The sequence below is a fragment of the Rhipicephalus sanguineus genome, chromosome 2, assembly GCF_013339695.2.
Source record: "Rhipicephalus sanguineus isolate Rsan-2018 chromosome 2, BIME_Rsan_1.4, whole genome shotgun sequence".
Lineage (NCBI taxonomy): Eukaryota > Metazoa > Arthropoda > Arachnida > Ixodida > Ixodidae > Rhipicephalus > Rhipicephalus sanguineus.
Window position 1 is genome coordinate 20094886 of NC_051177.1, and position 26953 is coordinate 20121838.

Below are 26953 nucleotides of genomic sequence, written 5' to 3' on the forward strand. Positions count from 1 at the left end.
AGGACGTCACGAGTAGGCGCGTGAGCTAGCGGACTAATCGCCTTTCCTGCGCCGGCGCGATAGAACGAGGAACCCCGCTCGGCATAACTGTTGTGGCGGTCGCCTCACTTTTTCGGGCCAATATCCGGCGTCTCAGCCTTGATGATGCCAACAAGAAAACTATTCGCTGCGGGACCCCGGGTGGAATTGCGGGAAAAAGTAAATGCTGGCTTTGAAAAATGCGAAATCACTCCGGGTGGTGACCGCTAGGGGAGAAATACTTTCCTCGATTTCGGTGTTTGACAGTGCGTCGTTGGCAGCCGTAGGCGTGCGCACGAGGGGGGCAGGGGGGTTGCCCCCCCTCCCCCTAGCCATCTGAAGAGGGGCGCCAAGTCCGCCCCATACCTTTCATAAGTCGTACCTGTCTCGGCATTCTTTAAAGCGCAATGTTTTGGCCATGCAGGTTATTTCAATAATGACGGCTGTGTATCACTGGTGTTGTATTTCAAGAGCTGTTTACTACCCATCTTTACCCCCGGAAAGTCGGGGACCAAAGGCAGGCTGTTGTGGGAAGCATGTCATCCCTTCGTTTTCCTTTCAATACGAAAGTGTTTTATGCCGAGGTCCACCAAGACTTCACTGACAAAATATCCGACACTGATGTGACGTTGGCAAAATGCACACCAACTGATGAGAAAAAAAAGCCAGAAGTTTCGAGTATTTCGATTACCTGGGAGTCGAACCCACGATCTCTCGATCGAGGCTTCACAAACGCGCCTTCACGAGGCTTCACAAACGCGCCTTATATCTCTCACAGCTTCCTGCCCTACACAGTGACCTTGGTTGGTCGGGGAGGGGGGGGGGGGGAGGGCGTTGCCGTTTGGGAACGGTGAAGTGAAGTACTGCATCACGCCACTAACGAGCGCCGACAGGGACCACTTCGATAGTTTCAGCTTTCGGTGCAACGACAGACATGTCAGTGGCAAGCGGAACGCCTTCCCGCGTTCACGGCTCAATCTACTGAACTCTGCCTCTCGAGTTCCTGAAGGGATGTGTGGTATACAAACAAGAACAGGCGTAGGTTATCCTATTACTGGGGAGCGCACACCTTGGCGTTTCCCTCCTCAAATGACGACGCTTTGAATGTGTGCATATCGCGTACCAGTGTTATGTGCTTGTTGATGCCATCTTTGCGCGGGATTCAGCATATATACTATGTCCAGGTGTATGTTAACTCTTCAGCTACCACAAGGGTTAAATCATGATCTTTGGCGTTAGTCGTGGGGATGGAGATGTGTCACTAGGCGTCAACGTGTGTGCATCCACGCCCAACGGTGCCCTAACACCAATATAAATGGCACAAGCTCTCATACATCAATGCACAATAAACAATTAACTATGCTCCTGTGTAGACACGGTCCACTTTCGTGCTATACCGATTCCTATGACGGAGGGATCAATCATGTCTTTTTTTGTTATTCAGACTATACATATACCTCGTGGCAGATATCATGGAAGATAATAGTAGTAAAAAGAAGTGTTGTCCACCATAAATAGGACGTACCTAAACCACAGCGCTCGTAAATTTCGATAACCATGCATGTCATTTTTGTTTACTCGTTTACTATAGCGAAATGCCTCTCAGATGTAGTTTCGGTACTGCTGATTCTTCTCGGCTATGTAGGAAGGAAAGCGGGAGAGAGGAAAGACAGGGATGTTAACCAGTTTGGCATAACCGGTATGCTACCCTGTACAGGGGGAAGGGATGGGGGAGATCGAAAGAAGAGTAAAGAAAGCTATGTAGGCCTCAAAACAGGCGTTTACGCACCTAAACCGGTATATATGCGTCGTATACATTTCGTTTGTCTTCTCCTATCTATCACAGCAACTCCAGCTCAAGAACGGCTCGGAGACGCTAGAGAAATGGAGCAACGTCAAGGTTCCCATCTACATGTCCTTCCATCTGTTCAACATCACGAACCCGGAGCAGTTCGCAGCCGGCGAGAAGGCCGTGGTCAAGCAAGCAGGCCCTTACGTGTACAGGTCAGTGTTTTCGAGCGGCAGATGAACGTTGTCGTTGCTCACCTTTTAACTACTGGCTCACTGTTCACACCCACTGTGGGGGATTGGCCAAGAATTGAGCGGTTTTGTAATAGTATTTATAAAATGCCGTAGAGGGCAACTTCTTTTTCTTTTGTCCCTCCAACATGACGTGCAATCCGAAAGCATCCCGCATCATTTCACTGTCATTTCAGGAAATTCCGCCAATATCTTCGGGAAAATGTGCAGCGCGGCACGGACGGCGTGTTGTGCGTTTCTTGTCCTTCGTCCGTGCCGCGCTGCACATTTTCCCGAAGATGTTAGTACACCAACTCGCCCAGATCGCCGTATTAATTCCGCCAATGTTACAAGTTGAAACATATTTTTAATGTATCAGGGTGGAAATATCTGCAAAAAATATATCTGTTCCAGAACTTTTTAAAAGTCTGCGTGCACAGCAGTAGTCGAGGGTATTGTTACTTCCTTCCCCTGTAGTCCTCTGGCGCTTCCAATCGCATAGGAATGGCAGACACCCCCAGATGCGACTCGTGCAATAGCGACGAAACGATAGAACATCTACTGTGTTTCTGTGAACGCTTTGTGAACGAACGAAACGTTCTGCGCAATGCGCTGAAAAAGCTAGAGGACAGACCGTTTTCCGAAGAGAAGATCCTCGGATCGTGGCCCTACGCATCGCAAGCCAGCAAAGCGACACGAGCATGGCTACTGTTTTTAAGATCCGCTTGTAGTCGTGCAATGTACAGGCGCACATGTACCCTGACAGTGATTTCTGCCCTCTTTCTTTTAATCCCTTCATCCCTTCCCCCCAGTGTAGGGTAGCAAACCGGACGCGTGTCTGGTTGACCTCCCTGCCTTTCATACCTTTCCTCCTCCTCCTCCAAACGTTTATATTGCATCAAAATAGGTATGGTGCTATACCTGAGAGCCATGCGTATCACGGCACAGATAAGTGGTCTTTCTCTTAGTATTTTAATTTTGAGAGTGTTTGTACTTGAATATACGTTCGCTCTCGAGAACAAGAAAGTCGGCACTGTGCTGTAGAAGCAACTAGAAAGTTGCTATCAGGCCTGGGCTGAGTGAGCCCCATCTTTTCACTCCAGAGAGTGATCACGCTTGGTCCTTCGACAGCATCAGTTTTATCAGCTCAGTGTCGTCACATGAATAGCTCTTGGTTCATTCTAAAAAGACAGGGCGTGCAAACACGGACACAAGAAAGAAGTCAGGACACCACGAACGCCTTTCTTGTGTCCGTGTTTGCACGCCCCATCTTTTTAGAATAAATACTTACCAACTGTCTGTCTGTTATTCTTAGCTTTTGGTTGATGCGCTTCGAGACTTACGCGTTATCGCAGTTTTCAGGGGTAAACTCGATGTGAAAGAAAGAACAAATGCGCTAAAATATATTTCGCACCCTGTAGAGCTCACCTCGCTTCCGTAACAATAACTGTCGTCAATATTGCGCGCGCTTTCTTTGTCAAACGCTTTGAGCTCGCCTTTTTTAGCGTCCAGTACGCCATGTCGGGCTGAACCGTGTGCACCATTAGTGAGTAGACCGCACCATTACACAAAAAAAGTTTACGCCTGATAGAGGGATGGATGAAAAAACTGTATTCAGGTATTTCGGAACGCGCTCTATCACGTAGCGGGCCGCTCCCACGTCGGAAAAGAAAGACCAAGTCTCTGTCCTGCGTCGCGGGCCCGTTGGCGATTATTTTTTGGAGGATAAGCTAAGCCCCAAAGAGTGCACTTCTTAGAGTCCCAAATAAGGCAGAAGTTCAGGGGAGGATGGAAACTTGAAGCGATGGAAAATTCTTGAACACGGGCGTATATAGCTGGGGCCAGTGTTTCGACAAGTGGTCTGATGCTGTCTTCAAGACAAGACCCCTCGCCGAAACGTTTGCTCTAGGGATACGCCGTGTTCAGGGATTTTTCATCACTTCTTAGAGTGCAATTAGAGTTGAGTGCAGCACGCGTTACTTCGGTTTTCTTATTAGCTCGTGCTAACTACAGTTACCAAGGGCAACGCATCGACAAATATGTAATCGTCGCGAGTGCACTTGTTTCTGCTGTTCGGCCACAAGAGGTAGAGACCAAAAAAAAAAAAAAAAAGAACGGAAGAGAAAAGCTAACATTTCAACCTTGAACTTTTAGAAACCAGTAAGTGGAAAGCGGACGGCGGGCTTGGTTTATTTCCGTGTATCGGGCGGCGGTCGCGCACGGAAGACGCTGCTTTGTATATCGAACTCCGCCGTTGGGTCAGGAATGACGGATTGATCCTCGACTGCGTAACGCCGCAGACCACAGCGTGGATGAGCGACCACAACTGTCGTGCGGTTGCGATGGCCACCGTATTTCTCGGTCACGCACTAGCGGCGCAACTCTTAATGCGAACGTTCCACGTGCATCGAGCATGTATGACTGACGAGCGCAGAAACTTTCATGCGAGTTGGTCGCAATAGTCACGCTGAATAATTACAAAGCTGGCCACTGGAACAGTGGCTACGGCATGCATATGCATGTGAGGCTCGAACGCCAGCAGTTCGATATGCGCCCATGGTCGGTAAATTTACGACTTCATGCACGCTGTGCACAGCTGGAACGATACCTCGGAAAGCAATAACTTTTTTTCACAAAAGAAATTTCCAACTCCCACGTACCTGTCATGCCAGTTGCTGCATCATAAAATGGGAATGAAAAAAAAAAATGCATACAGTTGCAGCGACGTAAACGCAGCTGCAGGACCGGTAGCTTCACCACTCGCCTTCTCCGACAGGGCAAGTGAAAGAAAGTCCGCAGGGGACCTCTCATATTTCCGCAGAAATCATTGCCTAGCTACATCTCCGAACGCGTGGGGCGAATTAATGTCACCTTACACGACATATTATGACGCAGCAAGGTGCGCGTAATATCGTTCCGCAAGCGCCGTCGCCCAGCAACATCGCACAATCAATGCACCTAATCGTTCTCGTGTGGCGTTTTCGTCGTGCGCTTCGCTCGGCTTTGTCTTAGTCCAGCGACAGCTCTAAGATCCTGTAATATCTAGGCGCCTGGTTAGGCGACCTTGAAAAGACACGTGCAATTGTCCAATAAAGCGAAGGAGCGCCATCCTTGGACGTGCATCGCACGCATTAAACGTGCTCTTTTTTTTTTATTCTGTATACCCACTTCCAACGTTGGCAAGTGCAGCCTGGACGGTTGCGTTGATTGCGTCGTGGTTGCAGGGCTCGAGAGAAATCCTGAGCTACTATAGCATGTTTCGTGTAGGGCAGGAGCGAGAACTGTCGCCTGTGGGTAACTCATGTCTGCATGCTTCGCTGCGGAACGCTTATCGCCTTCAGCGAGACCTCGTGCAGATGCTTGACTTCGCATAGGCTTCTTAGCATTTACCACGGACGCCGAGGGCTTTATTTGTTTTTTGTTTAGCTCCTACAGCACTGTCTTGTCTTTCCTGTTCCGCTGTCTGGCTCTTTTTCCGCCATGGAGTCATACAAGAAAGGTAATGTCGCAATACATGTAGAATTACTTTATTTCGAAGCGCTGGTGGCTGGCAACGCTACAAGCGCAAGTATCTAACAGAGATGCCAGGAACCGTATAGCGTCGCCAAGTGAGGTTCAGAAATAGTCGCTACCTTTGGGGCGTATGGCAGCGCACACCGGGTGAAAGGACGAACGCGAAACAAAAGGGCGACACAAGCGCTAATCCCCAAAAAGCGGAATCCCTAAAAAGATAGTTCACTTTAGTTACGATAAAGCCGAAATTTTGAAAAATATGAAACACCTCTGCATACCATGAATGCGCTCAACACAAAGATATGTTTTCACTTGAGTCTTCTGGAGGAACATTCTGAATGACATGCTGCAAAAAAGGACAGAGCTTTGCGTGCTTCCTCAGAAAGATTATTTTTAAAATTCGCAAGTCCTCGGCAGGAATACAGAAATAGAGTTGGCTGATGAAAAAAAAATCAGGATAGTGTCGGAGGCAATGCAAATGACTGTCTACACGGTTTTGTTTGGAACGTTGCGTGAAAATGGTCCTCATATTGAAGTGTGCAAAGAAGCAACAAAATACGTCCAGACTTAGAATTAATGCTTTCGGCGTCACGGGCGTTGTGATCTAAATGAACACCATGTGATCTCTGATAACGAAGAGCGCATTGCGCCCAGAATCGCAGATCAAAGCGCAGTCATCACGCTGAGCAAAACGCGGGTGAAATTCCAAGAATTCGTCTGAAATTCAGGCACCAATATCGCGCATGACCTACCCCATGCTCTCTATACCTGGTTTCCAGTATATGTGGTTCCCTTAGTTTAGTGCGGGACTACAAACCTGAAACTCTTGTCTGGTTAAACTCCCGGCCGTAATTCTCTCCCGTCGTGGTTTAAATGTTTGGTCCCGTATAGCAACGAAGAGTTCAATAGTGATGAAATGAAATTCCGAAGCCTTTCAAGCGATAGCTATTTGACTTTCACAATCAATGTTTGTAGGCGTTACGCGCGCACTGGCACCTGTGCGTCCAAATTTCGTTCAATTCTTTCTATTCTCATGCAAAGTCTGTATAAAATAGCACTGCAGAAGCGGGTAAAACGGTGCATACCCGCAGATATAAGGTGCAAGGAAGCGTTATGTAGAGTCTAGAGGCATTACAGTATAGGCGCTATTTGCATGCCTTTCACGTCACGACAGGCGTCTTGTTACGCGATCACGCGCAGCGGCGGGAAAATAATACAGGGTGAGAAACGCGCCAGGAAAAACGATCATAGCTCGGTCTGACGGTGTATGACTCCGTCGCACAGCGCTGCGAGATGCCGCGGTCTCATCTTCTGTCGCCATTGTTCTTCTGTGCAGGGAGTACCGGAAAAAGGAAATCCAGAGCTTCGACAACGAGAGCAACACGGTGCAGTATTTCGACCGGAAGACCTTCGTCTTCGAGCCCTCGATGTCGGCTGGCACAGAGGACGACGTGGTCAACGTCATCAACGTACCCGTGGCGGTGCGTGACGTCACCAAACACGCATACGCGCACTTGGTCAAGCACGTTAGATATCTGTCAATTATCCTTTGTTGCCTGAAGCGCGCTTGAGAGAGAGAGAGAGAGAGAGAGAGAGAGAGAGAGAGAGAGAATAAGGTGAGCAAGCGCAGTGGTTGGCGGCATCCTTACTCCAGGTAGCCGCAGGCCATGGCCATCTCTCGAGCTCGTTCTATGGGGCTGCGCTGATCCTTCGGGTCTGATAGCTTGGCCTCCCACTGTTCTTCTTTTATTGTTCGGGTGTCTATGGTGCCATGTTTTTGTATACATCCCCATGCCATGACATAGTATTTGGGACATCACAGTACGTGCTGTAAGAAGTATGAGTGCACAGTGGGCGAGATTCGGTGCAGTAGTTCTCTTTCGGTATAATTGTAGGCGAACACGCCTGCAGAAGGTACTGGCTTCTCGGTATTTTCGAATTTGAGACTTATTGGCATTAAATGTGGTGTACCTCATTCTGAGGTTTATTATTCAAAAGTTAGCTGGAGCACACAGGGAAAAAAATGATGCAAGTGGTTCTGTAAAATGTTGCTGCTGACGAGCCGTGATTGCTGATCAACATCTCAAGTTATTGAGTAACATTCCCAGCTATCACACAGTTTGACTTGGTAATACCTGTTGCTGGGTTGGAATACACAAGACGAGTAACCACCATACAAGGAAAAGAAAATACGTCGTTTTTGGTCCTTTCTTCCTTACATGGTGGTTACCATATATTGATTACCAGGCGAAATTAAGGAGATTGCGGGGATAATGAGGCCGCAGCAAGCACAGGACCGGGTTGATCGGCGAAACATGGGAGGTCTTTGCGCTGCAGTGGGCACAGTCAGGCTGGTGGTGATGGTGGTGGTTACGTGTCTTGTGTATTCCAGTCTGACTACTTGTGACAATCCAGGCAAAACAACTTTTACTTATGCCAGCCTCACCATGTTAGCATCCTGCAGTATTACAATTAGTTCACCTGTAGACAAGTTCATTCAGAACCGATAGTTCTTAAAACTGTTTCTCGTTTTGAAGCTCCACTGTTGGCTGGATGTTCGGTTGTTAAGAGACTTACGCAAATGACATAATGCAAACCTGTTAAACCGAATAGCCTCGACAGGACCATTTTGTTCGGATATAACAGTACTTGAAATTATTTTTGATATCGTAAAGTCGTTTTACTGCAATATTCGTATCCGATTTCATTCGTCAATTTCGCTTTTCTAACATTATTATACGTCTCAATGTGATTTGAGCGTGTCACAAAAAAAAAAAAAAAGTGACGGAGATTACATAACGCGTATGTCGCGAGACGACCGAATCGTTAGCGTAACGCGTGTCCCTGTACACGTGTGTGACAGCAAGTTGGCGCAAGACCAACCGCAGCACATTTATGCCTGGCGTTATTTTCATGTCATGCATTTGTTGAATGCATTGACAACGCGAACCGTAGAAATTACGTGGCTGTAGCAAGTGACCGTCACTTCTGTGAAGAGTGTCACATTAAAACGTACGTCAATCGAGGGGGAAATCAGCGGTCTGCAGAAAAAGCAGCCCTCGGTTTTTTAACGACCCTGGTTTGAACAATGACACAGTACAGGTGTTCTTCTTTTTTTTTTTCTTTTAATCGATGCCATTTATATTTAAGATGTCTGCCCTGGAGCTGAAGATTTACAATGTAAGTTTTTGTGAGTGGCAGCGTGGCGCTTCCAGGACTTTAACGACAATAGTTTTAACTTGACATATATAGTGAGAGCAAAGAATGCACAGCATAAAAAAGTAGTCGGAGCTAGCTCGCTTATTAACTGTGTAAAGTGTGCAACAGGTCCTCAACAAGTACTTCAAGGTGCACTTCAACCTCCCTGTCCCCTAATATGTCGCCTTTGCACTGCCTTCTTCTCATCGTAAGGCCGTCAGTGGAAGGGCTTCGTGAAGAGCGTGGGGTCTGCGGTGAAAGTTCGCCCCCCACCCCACCCCTGCGCGCGCCTGTTTCTCCTTCACACCATCGGAGTGCTTTAACTTCTGTTCTTAATGTGAGTTTACTGTCGTCTCGGATTCCGTGTTATTATCATTATCGTCGTGGCCACTGCCACCTGCCCCACACCCGATAATTTCCAACTACCTTCATTTCATATAATTCCCTGTTCCTCTCGACCGCATTTGCGTTCCTCCGTACGGAATCACGTACCGATATTCGAGTCACGTGAGGGTGTGACGAGACAGAGCGAGACTGCAGCTGTACGAACGGCGCTGCACCTTTGTGCAGGCGATCGCCGCCCTGACGCGAAAGAAGGTCCCCGAAGTGGCCGCCCCTCTCATCATGCCCATCCTGGACTCGATGATGCGCAAGCACAACGAGACGCTGGCCACACGGCGCAGCGTTCGCGAGATGCTCTTCGAAGGCTACCAGGTAGGACTGATGCGGGACCTCATCCGGCTGGCCAAGGCCTTCCTGCCCAAACTGGAGAACCCCCTGAAGAACAACACGTTCGGACTCTTCTTCGAGGTGGGCAGAACGTGTCGCATCGCTTGGTAATTTTAGAGCCACCCACGGCATTCGTCACATCATAACTGGATATTTTACTTATTGAAAAGAAAGAGCCGGCCGTCAACAAAGATCTATGCTTTTCAGAGAAAAAAATATATTGTATCATGTTTGAGCACTATTATTATTATGACATTTCCGTGGCATCCGCATATATGTAGCATCTCTAAAAAGCATGTAGCTTATTGAGCATGAATGATCCACTTACGAGCAAAGAAAAGAGGAGTGAAAGTGTTCACTGCTGGTTTATACTTAAGGGATCGATAAATCAACTGTTACATAATTTTGAGTGACATTTCATATACTTTTCTTAAGGCCATTTCCTGCAACTGTGGCACTCCTTCATAACTGAGGAAACGTTTCGGCGCACCTTATGTTCGAGTACGAGAGACTAAGGCATTCTGATCTCCAGTTGACTGCGAATCGAATAATTTAAATCATACTGTGCTTTCTGGAAATCTCTGATGCCCACACTCGCGAATACTTACAGAACAGTCACTCCAGGTTGTTAAAATTACTCCCTTGTGCCCCGCGTAACAGCGGCGTACCTCAAACTCATGTCGTGCTTTTAGAATGTAAAACTAATTCGTTATTATCGTTTTTTCTACTGTACAGCTCGAAAGAAATGTTCGTCGTAAAATCCCACGCAACAAGGCACATGCGTGACTGAGGCATTAGGTATTTCGTCTTCGCAATTACCATTCGTGTAGCCTCTCGCCCATTGCTTGAGAGGCAGCTCAGGACTAACTCTGATTTCTTCAAACGCAGCAAAACCCAGCCACCCGCTCACGAGACAACCGCTTGACCAACTTTGAGGGGTATTTCGAGCATTTGAGAGTGAAAGCTGAATTTTCTAGTGAATGTAATGAGGAGAAAACTCATTTGGAGCCGGAAACATTTGGAAAATAGTGTGGTCAACTGGTCAGCTAAAAAGAAATCTGAAACACAAGCGTTACGAGCTCGGCATCCCGTACCAAATACAGACAACTGAGGACAAAATAAACCATACATCGCAGCTTCTGCCATATTTGTTCGTGTACTGCATAACCTGAACACTCCTCCGTGTAGCCATTTCTCGCAAGTGATGAGGGGAGTTCGATAAACGTAGACTCTGTCGCTGAAGAGTGTTTGAACGATGCCTGCTTCCGATTATCAAAGACAGTTCAGGTTGATGAAACATTGAAGCTGCGTCGGGAGTCCGATATGGTGAAGGAATAACCAACGAAGTGACAGCTTAACACGATTCCGTCATATAGTTCTTCAGTGATGAAATGGATCCCACATGCTTCAACTGCCGACCTGAAGCCGCTCGGCCACTGCACTCGCTGTGGACACACTCGAGCACGATTTCAACATTGCCACCAGTTTCCTTTGACAGCTGTTTCAATTAATGACCAACGGTCTACTTCTTTTTCTGCCATATGCAACGTTGACAACTAAGCCGCTGATGCAAGATAGAAAAACCAGACAAGCGGCCAATTGTTTTGTCCACATTTTTGTCTCCTCTTCAGTTCTATAGCGCAGTTTGCAAGTGTTGCTTGTCAAAAAAAAAAGAAAGAAAGAAAAGAAACCAGCGAGGCTGAAGGCAGTTACATGTAGATAAAACGCAAAGGAAAAAATGATTTGGGTGCTTGAACAGAATTTTTCTTCTGTTTGTTGTATCGTGCCAGCCGCTGGGTATCCTACCCGGCCAGATGCGAGCCGCGGTAGCATGTACACACATAGAGACGGTTTTTGGTGAACAGACACCAATCGTTACGGCCTATTGCACTTCAGACGGTCGATGTTCAGTAAGCGTTCAGCAGGGGACGTTACAACTACAGTGCATGCCTCCGCTCAAGTGAACGGGAATATATTTTACGAGGAAGCTCGGCAAGCGTAGCTACATTTCATTGTTCACAATTATTGTAGGTTTTCCCCGCCACACTTAGGCGAAGTCAACGCGACTGTCAATAAATGCCACACGTAAGCGCCCGGCGAAGTCGCAGTCAAGACATATCGAAAGTGGCGACCTTAGGTGACAGCCACGAAGGCAGCCGCTCCAAGGCCGCTGTCGATCTGGCGGTCGAGTGTGGCAATAGGTGGTTCTTTTTTTCTCTGGCAGAAGACAGCCGACATATATTTCTCGGATTTCTCACTGGCGCGCATGACTGCACCCTCAGCGTTGGGTGCATACACGACTGAGGGTCGAATCGCGTTCGAAAGCCTTGGCTTCCGCGAGGGGCGAAGACTAATCCGCGTCGTCTTTTATAGAAGGTTACCTCGCGTATGCAGCTGCGCCACTTATTGAAAGGAACGCATTACGTGGCCAGACGCAGCAGCCGCGGATTCCACGCTGCGTCGTCCCTGAGCTGCGGTCGTCTGTGACGATCGCGGCCGAATCGCCCTTGAGCCGAGAGCGCGCGCCCGCCACGAAGGTTACACACAAAAAAGGACGCACTCCGTTAGGCCTTTTGTGGCAGTGTTCTTCACCAACCAACACGTGGCTAGCCGTGCACCCGATTGCAAGGAAGCTTTTCGGGACAGTCGATGGTCGCAGGCGATTAAAGTTACATATATACGACACGGCCGCTTGATCTCTGAGTGACCTTCGAGAAAAGGCCCCGCTGTGTATCCAGCAGCAGTCGATAGACGCGTTACAAGATCGCCTTGCGTAACCATGTGTGTATCAGCGGAGAAGGAAGGAAATGGATGGATCTATTGTGAGGGCAGGCGACACACAATTCATTCTGCCGTTTACTTTTCCTTCTTAAGAGCTACTGGTTGAAGGTGTCGCGCTATAAGCTCGAGGGCGCGGGTTCGATTCCTGGCCACAGCGGACGCATTTGGATAGGGGCGAAGTGCAAAGAACACCCATGTGCTTAGGTTTAGGTGCACGAAACAAAAAAGAAAAACCTAGGTGGTCGAAGTTAATCCGGACTCCCCATGACGGCGGCCCTCACAATCATATCGTGGTTTTGGAACCCCAGGAATTACTAAGCGGTACAGATTACGTTCGGTTCCCAGCTAGCCACAAGTGTACAGTTTAAAAATCAATCTGAATTCATCAATTATTTCAATGTCATCAATTTGTTAGTTATTTCAAGGTTACGTATGTTTGCGGTTCCCGCCCAACATAACGTGAGTGCTGTGGTCTGGTTTCACAACGTCCACATTGTGATCGACAGAAGAAGGTCATACCAGCAGAGTTACTGCAGCGGGTTCTAACAAAATATCTATTATAACTTAAAGGTGTTTCAGTGACTGCCGTAGAAAAATGCGCGGTTCAAATGTTTCATCTCTTCTTTCTGCCATTCACTATTTATTCATGGGGAGAATTTCCACTGCTTATATTGCTGGGAAATAAAGAAGCGTAACCGATTTAAATATACTTAAATTGCCTTATGAAGGAAATGTCTAAATAGAATTTCCAGGAAGTTGTCAGTGAAACTTGATGCGCATGTTTTCGAATCGCAAAGCAAAACAAACCGCACACAGAGAACTTTGTACGAGAAAATAACTGCCATTTATTACACGCGAATATAGAAAACAGTAATCTTACATTTTCCACAACGAAGTAAAATGTTGCCACATATGCCTATAATAACGTCCAGAGTAACCTCATGTAGCATCGCGTCCAATGTGGACGCGATGCTACATCATTTTGTGGCAAATCATTTTGTGGCACTTCTGGCATTTTGTGGAAAAAAAATCATTTTGTGGCACTTACGCAAACATTTCTTTTTTTTTCGTCCGAACAGCGGAACAACAGCCATGACGGCCTGTACTCCGTGTACACCGGGGAAGACAGTCCAGCGAAATTCGCCAAGCTGGAACAGTGGAACAACCAAAGGTGCGTCATTGTTAATTTTCCCCTCGCTGTTCTGCTCGTGTTCAGTATCGTTAGAATGCAGTAAAGTGACGTGTGACCTTAGACAGCCAACCGACGCAAGTGAATGCGCCCACTTTTGCTGACGTGAGTTTCAACCTCGTCATTAGAAGTTCGTAAACAGGTGGTGTGTGATGGAGCCGACGTTTCGACAAGTGGACTTGTCTTTTTTTTTTTCGCCTTGAAAAAGACAAGTCCACTTTTCGAAACGTGGCTCCATCACACACCTCCTATTTACGAATTTCTCATCGCAACCTTCCATCGTCCCCTTCCGGCCTCTTTTTTGAACCTCATCATTGGAGAGTCGTATTTATGGGGAAATGACTACAGTGTTATGAAAGCAAAGGAAAGCTCTAGCTGCGCACACACTGCAGAGCGACTTCTGGAATAAATGTCCAAGACATACACGACGTCTCTTAAGATTAAGAAATGCAAACCGCTGCGATGATCTGACCTGTAACTAAACTGTGTCTAAGAATGTACATTCGCAGTCTTTGGGTATAGTCTATTACAATAACTACAATTGCGTGCGTGCGTGTCGAGAGAGCGCGAGAAATGATAATAAAAAGGCAGCAAGGGTGAACGCGAGAGAGGCTTCTGGTTTACGAAAAACAATTTATCTAAAAAAAAAAAAACCTGCAAGCCACCGCCGGTAAATAGTTGTCTCGGCTCGGGATAGTCCAGCAGGAGGACACAGTCCTCGAAGATGCGGGTTCGATTTTCAGCCACGGCGGCCGCATTTCTAATGAGGCGATATGCCTAATCGCCCGTGTATACTTATTTAGGCGCACTTTAAAGAACCCTATATGGGTAGTCACAATAATCTGGAGTCCCCCACTACGATGTGTCTCAAGCACATTGTTGTTTTGGCGCGTAAAATCCCAGCACTTAATTGGAGGACCAAGTCTGAGATACGGGTCCATGTATAGTCGATGCTCACACACGCGCACTTTTTTCTTTCTTCGCGCCTGCCCGTACGTACGGATCATAACAGACTTGAATTTTTTCACGAAATTTAATGGCGACGACAAAAATTCGCCAGGAATCTCTTTAGGAACTCCTATCACGCCAAAATATTACTCTGTTGCCGTGGTTGCGTTATTTCTATTCTAGCGCAGCAACAAAGCGCCCGTTGTTGAAGATAGAGAGAGAGAGAGAGGCAAAGGAAAGGCAGGGAGGTTAACCAGGTTGTACCCGGTTTACACACGGGGGGGGGGGGGGGGGGGCGTATTACTTGTTCTTTCTTACCTCGTTGTTACAAAGTATTATAGAGCCTACCGCCTAAAGCACGTTCATGCTAACCGTGCAGGACTCTCAACTACTGGGCTGGACCCACGTGCAACATGATCAATGGCACCGGTGAGTAGCTATGCCTTGCATATTGTAAACGTTTTGGTGCCTGCCTCACGAGATCAGACCGGTTCGTCCTCGGCGACAAACTTTACAGCGTCCCTTGTAATGTGTTAGAGCGTAATTCCCTGCTATCGAACATCACCGCTTATTTATTCTCTGTCATGGTTGTTAGGAATGCCTGTAGTCCGTAGAAACCGATAAGGCAAATTGGATGCAAAGGATGGAACTAAAAAAGAAAAAGGCCACATAATCATGCAAGATACGTTTAGGCTTACAAAGCCGGCCAAAAATAAACCGCAAGGAAAAATCTGTATGACGACACAAGGGGCAGAGCTTTGTTATTTGAAGCCTGAGCTGCCTGCCTGAGGACAAAAATATGCCTGGAACAAATATTCGCAACAGCATGACGCATGTGTCTGCTGCGCCAAAATTGCGAAAAAAACTCAACACATTGCAATGGAATAACAGGATATTCACCCAGCAAAACATATGGAATGCATGCATCTTTCAGAGGATCTGAGTTTCAATATAGATGGAAGTGTTAACGGTGAGCTGTTAATATGAAGAAGATACGTTTAGAATATTGGTGGACAAAAAACAGGGAATAGATTGATAGCACCGGAGTCGTTAGCGTAAACGACAGTACATCATGGTAATACAGGCTTGCAGCAAAAAAAAAAAAGAAAAAAATCAAGTAAACGAAATAGAGGTAGTGTTCAGGAGTGCAATAGATCACACACACAATCTGATTGTTAAAAAGAAACGAACGAACGAACGAACAAACAGCCTGGGAGGCTACTGTTAGCCGCGCAGTTTTCAAAGGGAATTATTGCCTACAAAAATAATCGCCTTCATCCTCATTACTGCCGCCCACTTTTCCCCTTAAAGTCTCCGTATGCCTGTCATAAGTCAAACTCGCCGTAGTGCGACGCTCCTGATATCGCCATGTACTCATGATACGTCGTGATACGACATGTATGCGCTTAAAAACCTGAGAAAGGGAAATAGAAGCGGTAGAAAAGGAACGTCTTTTGTTGCTTATTAGCGCGTTGCAAACTGCAGCACTCGGCGATGGATATAACAAAAGGTAGTTGATTCTGAATTAATTCGCACGACAGTGAGATTCCTACAATGTAAACGTCAAAGTAAACAAAATCACGCTTTAAAAAAATTGAAAGAAAAGCTAGATACCTTTTCTCTAGAAATCATCAGCCTGATGGGGAAAGCAAATTTTGGATCATTTAGTAATAGCCAGCGATAACGGATATTTATTCTGATGTTTCTTTGCCGTGCAGATGGGGGCCAGTTTGCACCGTTCCTCTCCAAGGACAGCACACTGTACGTGTTTTCAACGGATCTATGCCGGTGAGTTTTGAGCACAACACTCTGCGCTGCAATATACTTAACAATACCAAACAGGAAGTTTTCATAATTAGATATTAATTAAATTAAGGAAGTAAGCTGGGCTAGTCGAAAATGACTCGTATTTGAAAACAGCGCTAAAAAAAACGATTGCGACACAGGACGAGCACTGTCCAACAGCTGAAGCTCATTAGGTGCAAAACATAAGAACAAAATACGATCTTTGCGCATGTTACGTGAGTCTTAGAACAAATACATCGGCAAGAAGCCGTGACTCGCACTGTAACAATCAAACAAGGTACACAGATACACAATTGTCTACTGCCTTTGAATATGCGAAGCTTCTACAAGCTTTGTTTTTGTCTCTGCAGTGTGTTTGGTGATGATTTAAGAGCGATTAAATAAAATTTTGCAACCACGCTCATTGCAATGTCCTGCGTCCGCTTGGCGTTGCCGCCGTTTCTCGCGCTGTTTTAGAATTTATTAAAATGACTAGATTTTACGAAATGGCTACATTCACAAAAACGTAGCCGGCTTGTCAAGGATTTCGAGCAACCTTATACTCGAAAGGAATCGCAGGTCAGCCTGTAGCGAAAGTTTTAAGTGCCACCAAAAATGGCGATAACTGAAGTAATGACATAATTGGCGCCAAATTTGACAATAACGATAATGGCGACGCTAAGGCGGTTTACATATCGCGGTCGCAGTTTCGAATCCTGCTTATAGACGAATGCATCTTTCTCTTCTGCGAATAGAACACCGTCTTTGGCTGGCGTTACGAAATCCGGATGGAGCATCAATAACAACATTAAAGCGTGTAAACAGTAAAGAAGCTTTTTCCTCGTTTGTTTATCTCTGCGTCCTTAAAGGAAAACCTTGCTCCAGCAATTTCTATTCGAATGAGTAGGAATAAAGAGATAGCAATGTTCGGCATTCACTCAATTTCAGTGAGATCTTTTGCGTTTCAACGGAAAGTCAAGAGCAGATATTTTTGCTTGGGTCAACGGCTATATTTTCCTTGTGCGAAAATTGCCGAAAATTATAAATGAAAATAATCGTATTTTTTAAGGGTGACATAACTTTATTTCGTCTTTAAATGCAACAGGTTTTATTCTGTGCAGCTCGCGCATAGCTTTCTGCGTTTCACGTGTACTTTTATAAGGAGACATCTGGTCTTTAGCTGCCTCTTAATATCGCTCTCTCACAGGGGAACATATACAGTGAACATAATTTTAATCAGCAGATGTCGGGAAGTAGTGTGTAGGAGCCGTAAGTCCGCTGGTCGTCTTGTTGAAAATGAGCTCCTTGCTTCAAAGTATAATGCCCCCCCCCCCCCCACCCAAAACAAAAAACAAAGAAATAGAAAAGGAGGGCAACCAGAAACGACAGGAAGCCGTGCAAGCGGTGCATCAGGACGCTTTCAAGGCGATAGCACTTGAACAAGTTTTGCCACGAGGCGCACCTAAGCTGCCATGGAGGACATTTGCACCTTACGCTGTCCTTCAAGCGTCACCGTATAGGCGTCGACACCACGCATCCCGTCACTTCTGTCTGGCTGTTGCAAAGTTTGTGCGTGCATAAGTGAGCAGATGGGGTGCAGCCCGTCAGCTTTTTTTCTTCTTTTCTGTTGGGGGGGGGGGGGGGTCATACGGTGAATTAGGGAAGAAAGCAACAAGAGAGAACAGATGTGGGACATTGAGCATAGAAAATTGCCCACTAATGTGCCGAACGAACATGAAGATAGTAAGCAACAAAGAATGTATTTTGAGCAACATCTTCGCATGCGTCAGATTACTTTACGAGTACATGTTTTTCGTATTGATTTTTAAGCCATGTGGGCCATATGCAAGCGTTGCAGCAGTTCATATTCTTGTAGTATGGTGCTGCCGCTGCGCGTTCAATTCACAACGGTGTTATTTTTGACGCGAACAGTCGCGAGAGTCATGTGTTTTGTCATGCGATTTGTCACGCGAGTTGTCCGGACAGTCACAGCAGCACATTTTACAACTATCGTTGCATGAACACATTGCTGAGTGGAAACAAGAGTCGAGTGAGATTAACTCGCAGTTGAGGATTCCTGATTACTAATTTTGACAACTCGGAGTTCTCTAACGTGCAACAACTGCACGCTACATAAGCCCTTATGGGAATACGCCTCCATGAAAAAGTTGTCGTCGCGGCCGGGATTAAATCCGCTACGTCGATGAAATGCCATTGGCGTGGCGCATCTGACACGAGACAAGACTGAAAATCGCCTTTCATATGACGCACCTACAACGTGCAGCCACAGTTTCTGTGCGCACCGAAACGCCACGGCCACTGAGCTACCACGGCCGGCATAGAAAACATCCCAACAAGCAGAGCACAGGACATACGCTAGACAGTGCTGAAGTCGGAACACTGTACATGTATCATCACCGCCTCTACCCCGCATGCCTGAATAACCGTATCGGCTGTTGTAGCTGTTGAACGTGTTAAGGATAGACCAGCCGCCTGCACATTGTCTAACGCGTGAAAGTGAGTATGCGAATGGTCAGCGATCGCGTTAGCAGTGTAATTTGACAGCGGCTATTTTGAAACCCGCTGATACGCTCAGTCACGTTGTGACAAAGCGCTTTGCAACGCGCGTGCGCGAGTGAGTCTGTTCGCCTATGCGCGACCTGACACGCGCCGACTCATGTCGATATCCACACGCGCTCACGTGCCGTTTCCTCGCGGGCTGCGTAACTGCTGCGTCACTCAACTGTGGCAGCTGCCTTTTGTTTTGAGACAGCCGCTGACATGTATTCCTATACGATCTCTAACATATCTGGAAACTGTTTTGTATCTGTTTCATCGTTATGTCGTTATCGCCACCAATACTAATCTCTAATCTCGTTCACATCATGTCTGATTGGCGCAGATTTACTAGCATGACGTATTACGGCAGTGTCCACCTGAGGGATGAAAAAAACTGACAGGGTCCTTTATGAATTCGCCTAAGACGACTCGAAGGCGAAAGCCACGTGCTTTTTCTTCTCAATCGATGTGTTTATTGCTCCTCCCCTGCCCCCCTCCGAAAGCTTTCTCCACCTCATCTGGTTTTTGCACTGCCTCCGTGATCGGCCCACATTTGACCAAGTGACAATGCCATGTGATGACGGCATGTGACGTCACACGATGATGCCACAAGTTTTGGCATTCTGTGACGTCATGACGTCATATGGTGACGTCATCACGTTCTGATGGTTTCTTGCATCACTTGTGTCGCCGACGGTCAATTTGTGCGTTTCATGAGGCATCTATGGCTTTCGCCCTATAATAAATGTGGCCACCGCAGGTCCATGTACTTCCGCTACGAGAAGGAGACCCAGGTGCACGGCATCCGCGCCTGGCGCTTCACCATCCCGGCGTCGCTGTTCGAGTCGGCGGACATCCGAGAGGAGAACCGCTGCTTTTGCCTCACGGCGCCCCAGTGCCCCAAGAGTGGCATCACGCACGTGGCCGCCTGCCGCAAGGGAGCGCCCATCGTGCTCTCCTCGCCGCACTTCTACCACGGCGACGAAGAGTTCGTGCGCGCCGTGCGCGGACTCAAGCCCGTCAAGGAGATGCACGAGACCTTCCTCGACATACACCCGGTGGGTACGCCTTTCACTGAGATAGGGCTCACGCCACATCCTGACTATTTGACTAAATTTGACCACCTGGCTTCTTTAACGTGCACTTAAAGGGAAAAAAAAATCTAAGTACGCGGGTATCTAGCATTTCGCCTTCAACGAAATGCGACCGCCGTGGCCGGGATCGAAACCGCGACCTTCGGGTCACCAGCCAAGCACCGTAACCATTGGCGGCGGTGTTAAATTAAGTCCCTACCGGAAAATGTAGTGTCAATCGGGGTGCTGGTGTGTATGCCATAATACTAGACCACATGAAGCGCAGGTAGCTCACCGAGACAACTGGTGCGCACAGAAGCAGTATTCTTTGTCGATCGATATATCAGTTTCAGCGCTCGTACATTTGACAGCTTAAGCAGATACGACGGAAGAAATGGCGCACGTGTCGTGAAAACTATTTTCACATAGTTTTGTTCTCGTGAGGGCATCAACGGGGCAACCTTTCACTTCAGTTAGGCTTCACGCGGGATGTCACGTCGTTCAAAGGTAACAACGTTAAAAAAAAAGATCAACCAGGAATTCGGACACTGGGTGAGCGCGTGTTGCAATGAAATAACTTTACATAACGCTCAGATTCGTAGCCGTACGTAAAAGTACAGGCGCTGTGGTTTAGCAGGAACGGCGCTTGGTCACACAGTTTTATTCTGTGGAGAGGCATTGTTTCAGAAAAGCCCGTAGTTGACATACTATAAAGAAACAGCGCCGGCATGACACTAAAGACAGCCTCAGGACAAAAAAAATTGCATACAACTTCTTTCTCATCTCTGCAGTTTAATACTAATTCCTGATTTGTGCGGATGGCAGCGCGGTCGCAGGTGGATCATAGGCGAAAAATGGACGAATTGGTATGAATGCATGGTCAATTCGGCAGTGCAAAAGCAAAGGCACGGGAAGAGATAAGAACAGCGCTTAACTGGCAACTGAAAACTTACTCGACAGGTTAGAAACATTATAAACACACACGGTCATACGTTATCAAAAAGAGCCGGTAAAGAAGAAGAAATAAAATTGTGTTTTCGGTAACTCAAGGGCAATCTTGTGCCTTTGCTTTGTCCCAGTTGTTTTCACTGCCGAATTAGCCGTGCAGATGAATCGTTTAAAATAATATGTCGAAATTGCCAGCCGGCGTTCGGTCCTTGTTCTATTCGGCGTACAGGAAGATAATCTGCTTGATATGCACTTCTGGAGAAGAGCTTAGCAAGCACAAACGTTGATTTGAAAAGTGTACGGTTTTCAGGCACACACGTGTGTCTGTACAGCTAAGCAGGTCAATTATATTCGAGGATGTTTTGAGATTGCTGGAAGTACTTATTCAATGAGTACGTTTAGTTCTCTTCACATGCAAGTAGCTGCATTTGATGTCACGTGATTGCTGACATTGTTTGTTTTGCTCCTGCAGCTGACGGGCCTTGTCATGCGGGCATCAAAGAGGCTTCAAATCAACGTAGATCTCAAGGGCAACGAGCGACTAACGTAAGCGACAATGAATCCGTGCAAATGGCGTGGCCGCGAGTGAGATGCCGCATTTCGGGCCGCGCTCGTGAGTACGTGCGCGTGTAGAGTGTGTCGGGTTCAGCGTCCGGGATCACCGCGGAGAGTTGCGGAAGGGGTGATGCAACACTTGAAAAGAAGGAATAAAATTTGCGCGAAAAACTTGCTTGCGGGAGGGGGCGTGACCGCATATGACCTCTAAAATGCATCCGCCCGGCCGGAAATCGAGCCCACGAGCCAATGGGAGCAGTGACTCGTACGTTGCTCGACAAGAGTATATACATACACACGCGAACACTGACCGCGTTCCCTAAAGTGAACGTCTGGGTCTGCATAGTCAATCTTTTGGTTAAAAGTAGGGGTGTGCGAATATTCGAGTTTCGAATTCGAATCGAATAGTGCGTAATCGAATAATTCGACTCGACTTTCGAATAGCTAGTATTCGAAGTTTCGAATAATTCGACAGTACGAATATTTAAAACGTGACAAAAGCCAATGGTGCAACTTGGTTAGGGTGGGGTGGCAAAAACTAAAGCTAACATCGTCACAGTAGGCCTTTTGTTAAAGCTTTCACTAACATCCTGGTTCAAAAGGGAGCGCATGCTGATCTTAAAGGAGATTATGTCATTTCCGCACCTAGAAAAACACATGAGAAAACTGTCAAGCCCTTCACAACTTCGTTCGAAAAACGAAGGCACATACCTCTTGCGTAGTTCGGTCGCGTATGTCGCAAGCGCCGTAAAACGCCCTGACTTTGGCCTGCGATACCCTCGGTCATTGGCTTTGCAGGTTAAAATTTGTTCACGCTGGGCAGCCGCCAGTGCCGCACCGAACGAGTCGTTCAGAAACTTCCATCGTTTCGGCACGCAAGTAAAAGGCTGCTGTGAACGGGCGCCCGAAGATTCTTGGGCCCGGAGCACCGGTGGCGATGAAGCACGACATTACCGTTGTCCGATGAGCCGTATTGCGCGACCATGAGGAAAGAAATAAGGCCCCATACCTCCCTCTGTGAGGAGTTTAGGAGTGGCGCTGCTGACTGGAACGGCGGCTCTTCTATCAACATGCTTGCGCACCCATAAAAACTGAAACAAAAGCCACTCTCGAACAAGTGCGTAATATAACTGTCGGCATGCCGTAGCATCCCTGATTTTTCCTTTGTCTTGCCGTAACTGGCGGTACACATTTCGTGTAAATATACTATTCGATATTCGATTCGATATTCGATATTTTTGGCCACTGTTCGGCACTATTCGATTGGAATTCGATTCGAGGTAAAATTTCACTATTCGCACACCCCTAGTTAAAAGTCCGGCTCATCCCGCGCATTATAGGAATCAATTTCCTGCGAAGCAATCAGCGAGTAGCAGCCTGTGCCGTTCGTGCGCAGTTGGGCGTATACTGTGGGCTTACCACGCATCCGAGTACACTGGCTCGTGAAGGGTAGCTCATGCTCTTACTTCGCATCGGCACTCACGTTAGAGAAGAGACGTCACTTTTATCGCCACGAAGTGCACACTATGGTGCAATGATGTGCATATCATAAGTAGCGGTCGTAGGCGACGCTTGACTGTAGCTTGCGGATTCATATGTGTGCATATGCAATGTTTATTACATTGATATAAAAGCGGATAGCCAACACTGCAACCACAATTGACATTGTCCGTACATCAGTTCAATGCACTGGCATGGCTCTGTAGTACAATACCTGACTGCCATGCAGAATTCCTGGGCGCGATTGCGGCTCAAAACGTGATTTTTAGTCTTGGCTTCCATCGGGATATTTCACCCATCGACAACGCCGCCCACGCCGGCACCGCATTTTCTGCGGCGCAGGCTGCTTCTTTCTGTCGCGTTGATTTCCAAACTCTGGGTTGATATAGACTGAGGATCACCTGTGGCGCATACCACGCGCTGCGGTATGCTGATATGTGCCACACGTTACTGATATAGATAGATAGATAGATACTGCCTAAATCAAATATGTTGACGCCGTTCCTCTGCAGGTTACTGAAGAACGTGCAAGACACTATCTTCCCAGTAGTCTGGATCGAAGAGGTAAGGAATGGGTGGAAGAGACGTTCGTAAGCTTCCTTTTTTTTTTCATGCTAATTCGTGCGTGCTAAAAATCATGAGTGTTCAAATCAACGCCGTATTAATGGAGTTGAATATATCTAAAGTTGCGGGATAACGATTACGAAAAGATTACTTTGTCTATGAATGTTGCCTGGCGTTCAAACGTTATTTTTGCGCTTGCATATACGCTGAACGCATCGTTCTGCACTATCGCGCCATTTCCGCAGTCCACGTAGAATGTTAGTCCTTTTGCAAATTCCGCAGTCTGTAAATGCGCCTTGCAGGCTCTTATTGTTTAGTACTCCTAAAGGCCCCCAGACTGCGTATTAGATAGGAAGAGGGGTCAATACAAATACGTTGTGGCATAGTTATTATAATAAGTGATGAGCACAGTAGGTAAACAAAAGGAAAACCGTGAAGACACAAGGTCTAGAAATCAGAATAGATGGCTTGCATTGACGTCACTGAAAGAACCTTGTGGGAGTACCAGCATGTGGAGACGCGACGTTTGCAACGTCACGTTAATGCTATCAAAACATAACTTACAGGTTCTTTCGTCATTTGTGCACAGAGACGCTCCTACCACGTTGTTTTCACATTGACGCAATTTGTTTGTCATCAAAACCACCATCGTGGAGTACCATTACATTCAGAAGCTGCGTCCATGACGTCACGTGCAAGCTATCTATAGGTATATTACAAGTGCAAAGCTATATATCAGTAAATGGTTATGTTACAGTACACGTGCATGTATATGTAAGACTAAATATAGTAACAAGATAGCTATAATGCTGTTTAATAAAGATTATGTAATGATAAAATAAATATAAGTAAAAATGTCTAGTCAGTTAAAAAAAGGTATATGTGCGTTAAAACCCAAACTAAATTGCTGTATGAAAAGCAAGAGTGCGTGTAAGGCACCAGGTGGGCCTGGTGTTTAATATGTAATACAACTAATTCTCTTTTCTTTTTCTTGTTCATCTTGGATTCAATGCGTTCTCATTGGCTTCTGCGTAGAGGGCGGAGCTAGCTCCTTCCATGGCAGAAGAGTTCAAGCAGAAGGTCGAGTTTCCGCAAAAAGTGGGCAACGCAACGATAGCGTCTGGCCTGATTCTCGGCGGCATCGGCTCGTGCATCTGCGCTATCATGGTGTTCATCTTTTATATGCAGGTGAGACTGCGACTCACGTAAAGCTAGCGTTCGTTGCACTGCATTAGTTACGTAATACGCACACACTCCAAAATAAACACAACGGGGCAGGAGGTTGAGGAAGCTGCTAGAGGACTGCCATGAATATGATGGTAAATATTTGAATTTTCAATGGTTATTATAAAACTACGTTGGAATATATTTAAGGCCAGAAAGCTAAAGATGGAATTTGTGACTACAGAAAAACAGCAACACCGCGCATTTCCGATCGAAAACTAAAAAAAAAAGACAATACTAGTTCAGAATTAGGTACGTAATACGCACACACTCCAAAATAAACATTACGTTTGTCAAAGTATGTATTTTACACGGGTAAGAAAAGTTACGGCAATGTGCATAGCGAATACATACTAGTTGTATGAGCAGCCACGCTTGACAGTGTTCAACAAAACCGGGTATAGCATTTACTGTAACGATACGTTTGCACTTTACACCGTAGTGCAAACATTTTGGCAGCGACACAAGTCAAGAATTTTCTAATCGCTTATTTTCTGAAATCCAAGCAAGATGGAGGCATGAAGTGATGAGAAATTATTGAACAGGGAATGTCACCGAAGCCAATTAACGCTTCGACGAATGGACTTGTCTTCGTCAAGGCAGCAACTGCCTTTTTTAGCAGCGTGTTTGTGTACGCTTTTTCACTCTCCCCCAACATCCTCCACTTTCGAGGTTGGGGGAGAGTGAGCAGGACGTCCATAAACACGCCGCTAAGGAAGGCAGTTGCTGGCTTCCTTTGCGGGGTGTTTATGTACGCTGTTGAAAAGGGCTGAATGCGTTTGTGGTGTTGCGGCTACACGGTCGATCGACGTTGACACATTGTAGGTGTCAAATACGTGGCATTTTGTCGTAACTTCGTCGTATAAAGTCAGTGTCAGATCAAATCGGAGAACTTCATTAGGTGCCCTGCGAATGGGTGGGACGGGCCTGGACCCCTCCTAAGCTTCGGCCCAGGGTTGTTGCTGGCCCTTGGCGGCTTCCTCGGCTCGATTTACGGCCCAGAGTTGGTGCTCCAGGTCCGAGATGAGTAACGCAGTCTACCACGGAGGCTGTCGCTGTTTGAGGCTGCACCACTGTTGTTGTGTATTATACTCGGACATTCCCACAGTATGTGCTCTAGGGCGGCTCTATAGCTGCAATGTCTGCACCTGTCTGTAGTGTATAAATCTGGGTGTGTAATGTACATGAGTCAGTGTAACGCTACAAATTTACAATTGCTCATGCGCCTGAAAGCGGTTGACCGTTTTTATGAGCGATTCTCATGTGACTGCTGCTATGCAGGGCAAGTCCAGGACGGCTGGCATCAGTTCCGAACACACAAACGGACTGAAGAAAGTTCCACACACGTAGCTTCCACAACATTCGACGTGCTCACGTAGCAGTGTGAAAATCCTCACCGCCGTGCCGAACACCGTCGCCTCGTCGTCAGCTCGTTGCACCGCCACCGGATGGACGGCTAGAGAAAAACATGGTTGCTAGTGATGGGACACGTTTCATTAAGTTTGTGCGGCTGTTCATGGTACATAGTTTGAAACTGCGTGAAGGACGCCCATGCCAGAGTGTACACTTAGTCAACACATCACACTTTTGAGCCTGTGAGAACTTTTTATTTCTTTCGTGTCTGCGACAAACCACCGCCGTCCAACATGCAACGTGGGATCGAAACCGAATGACACTCATCACCCCAAGCATCCAGAATGAGACTACTGCTTAAGTGAACCAACTCGACGAACCTGTGCCACGCTAACGAAGCCTTGTGAAGTCTCGACGGGCACGGCAGAGTATCTGCGTCCAACAGCTGCGATCTTGCGCTGTTTCCCACCACACCCATCGTCCCTTCACAAAGTTCGCTAAAGTGGCTGAGGGTGGGGACCAACACCTCGAAATGTGCAAGACAACAGTGACCATCGTTGAGTGGTTCTGCTCAATGGTCGCTTTGTGACCACTGCTCACGATAGCCCCCAGCAAAGTTGGAGATGTATGGCGGGAGTGCATCAGTTATAGCGAGTTTGCTACATGACTCTCTTCCCGCAGATCACTCGCACAGCTTTGCGCTGCTGAGCAGTCAGCTCTTACATGTGTCATTATTTTGGTCTATAATGATAGCAATAAAGTTGTTATGGTTTAGCCTCGTTATTCGGGCTTATCGGTGGAAAACTTTTCTCGACGGCCACAAAAAAAAAAAAAAAAAAGACAGTGGCATGAGCCACTTTGTTGTCTTGCAGCACTGTACCTGTCTCACATTTTGGCCGCTTCAGTCGGTATACAATACTGACTTCCGGTACCTGTAAAAAGGACGCAATTAAGGTGAGTACGCTGGCCAGACCATTCACGGAAACCTCGTGGGTTG

General features: G+C 46.9%; 1 protein-coding gene across 1 annotated transcript in view; it reads left to right on the forward strand.

Moving 5' to 3' along the window:
• Positions 1-26739, forward strand: part of LOC119382495 (lysosome membrane protein 2) — a 67002-nt gene extending 40263 nt beyond the window's left edge. Inside the window, exons 2-12 of the mRNA XM_037650206.2 lie at positions 1865-2022; positions 6887-7031; positions 9319-9558; positions 13338-13429; positions 14775-14824; positions 16114-16183; positions 19500-19797; positions 21233-21306; positions 23328-23379; positions 24415-24567; positions 25885-26739. Coding sequence (XP_037506134.1) covers positions 1865-2022; positions 6887-7031; positions 9319-9558; positions 13338-13429; positions 14775-14824; positions 16114-16183; positions 19500-19797; positions 21233-21306; positions 23328-23379; positions 24415-24567; positions 25885-25953 — 1401 coding nt within the window. The 3' untranslated portion in view covers positions 25954-26739. The remainder of the gene's footprint in view (positions 1-1864; positions 2023-6886; positions 7032-9318; positions 9559-13337; positions 13430-14774; positions 14825-16113; positions 16184-19499; positions 19798-21232; positions 21307-23327; positions 23380-24414; positions 24568-25884) is intronic.
• The last annotated feature ends 214 nt before the right edge of the window (positions 26740-26953 follow it).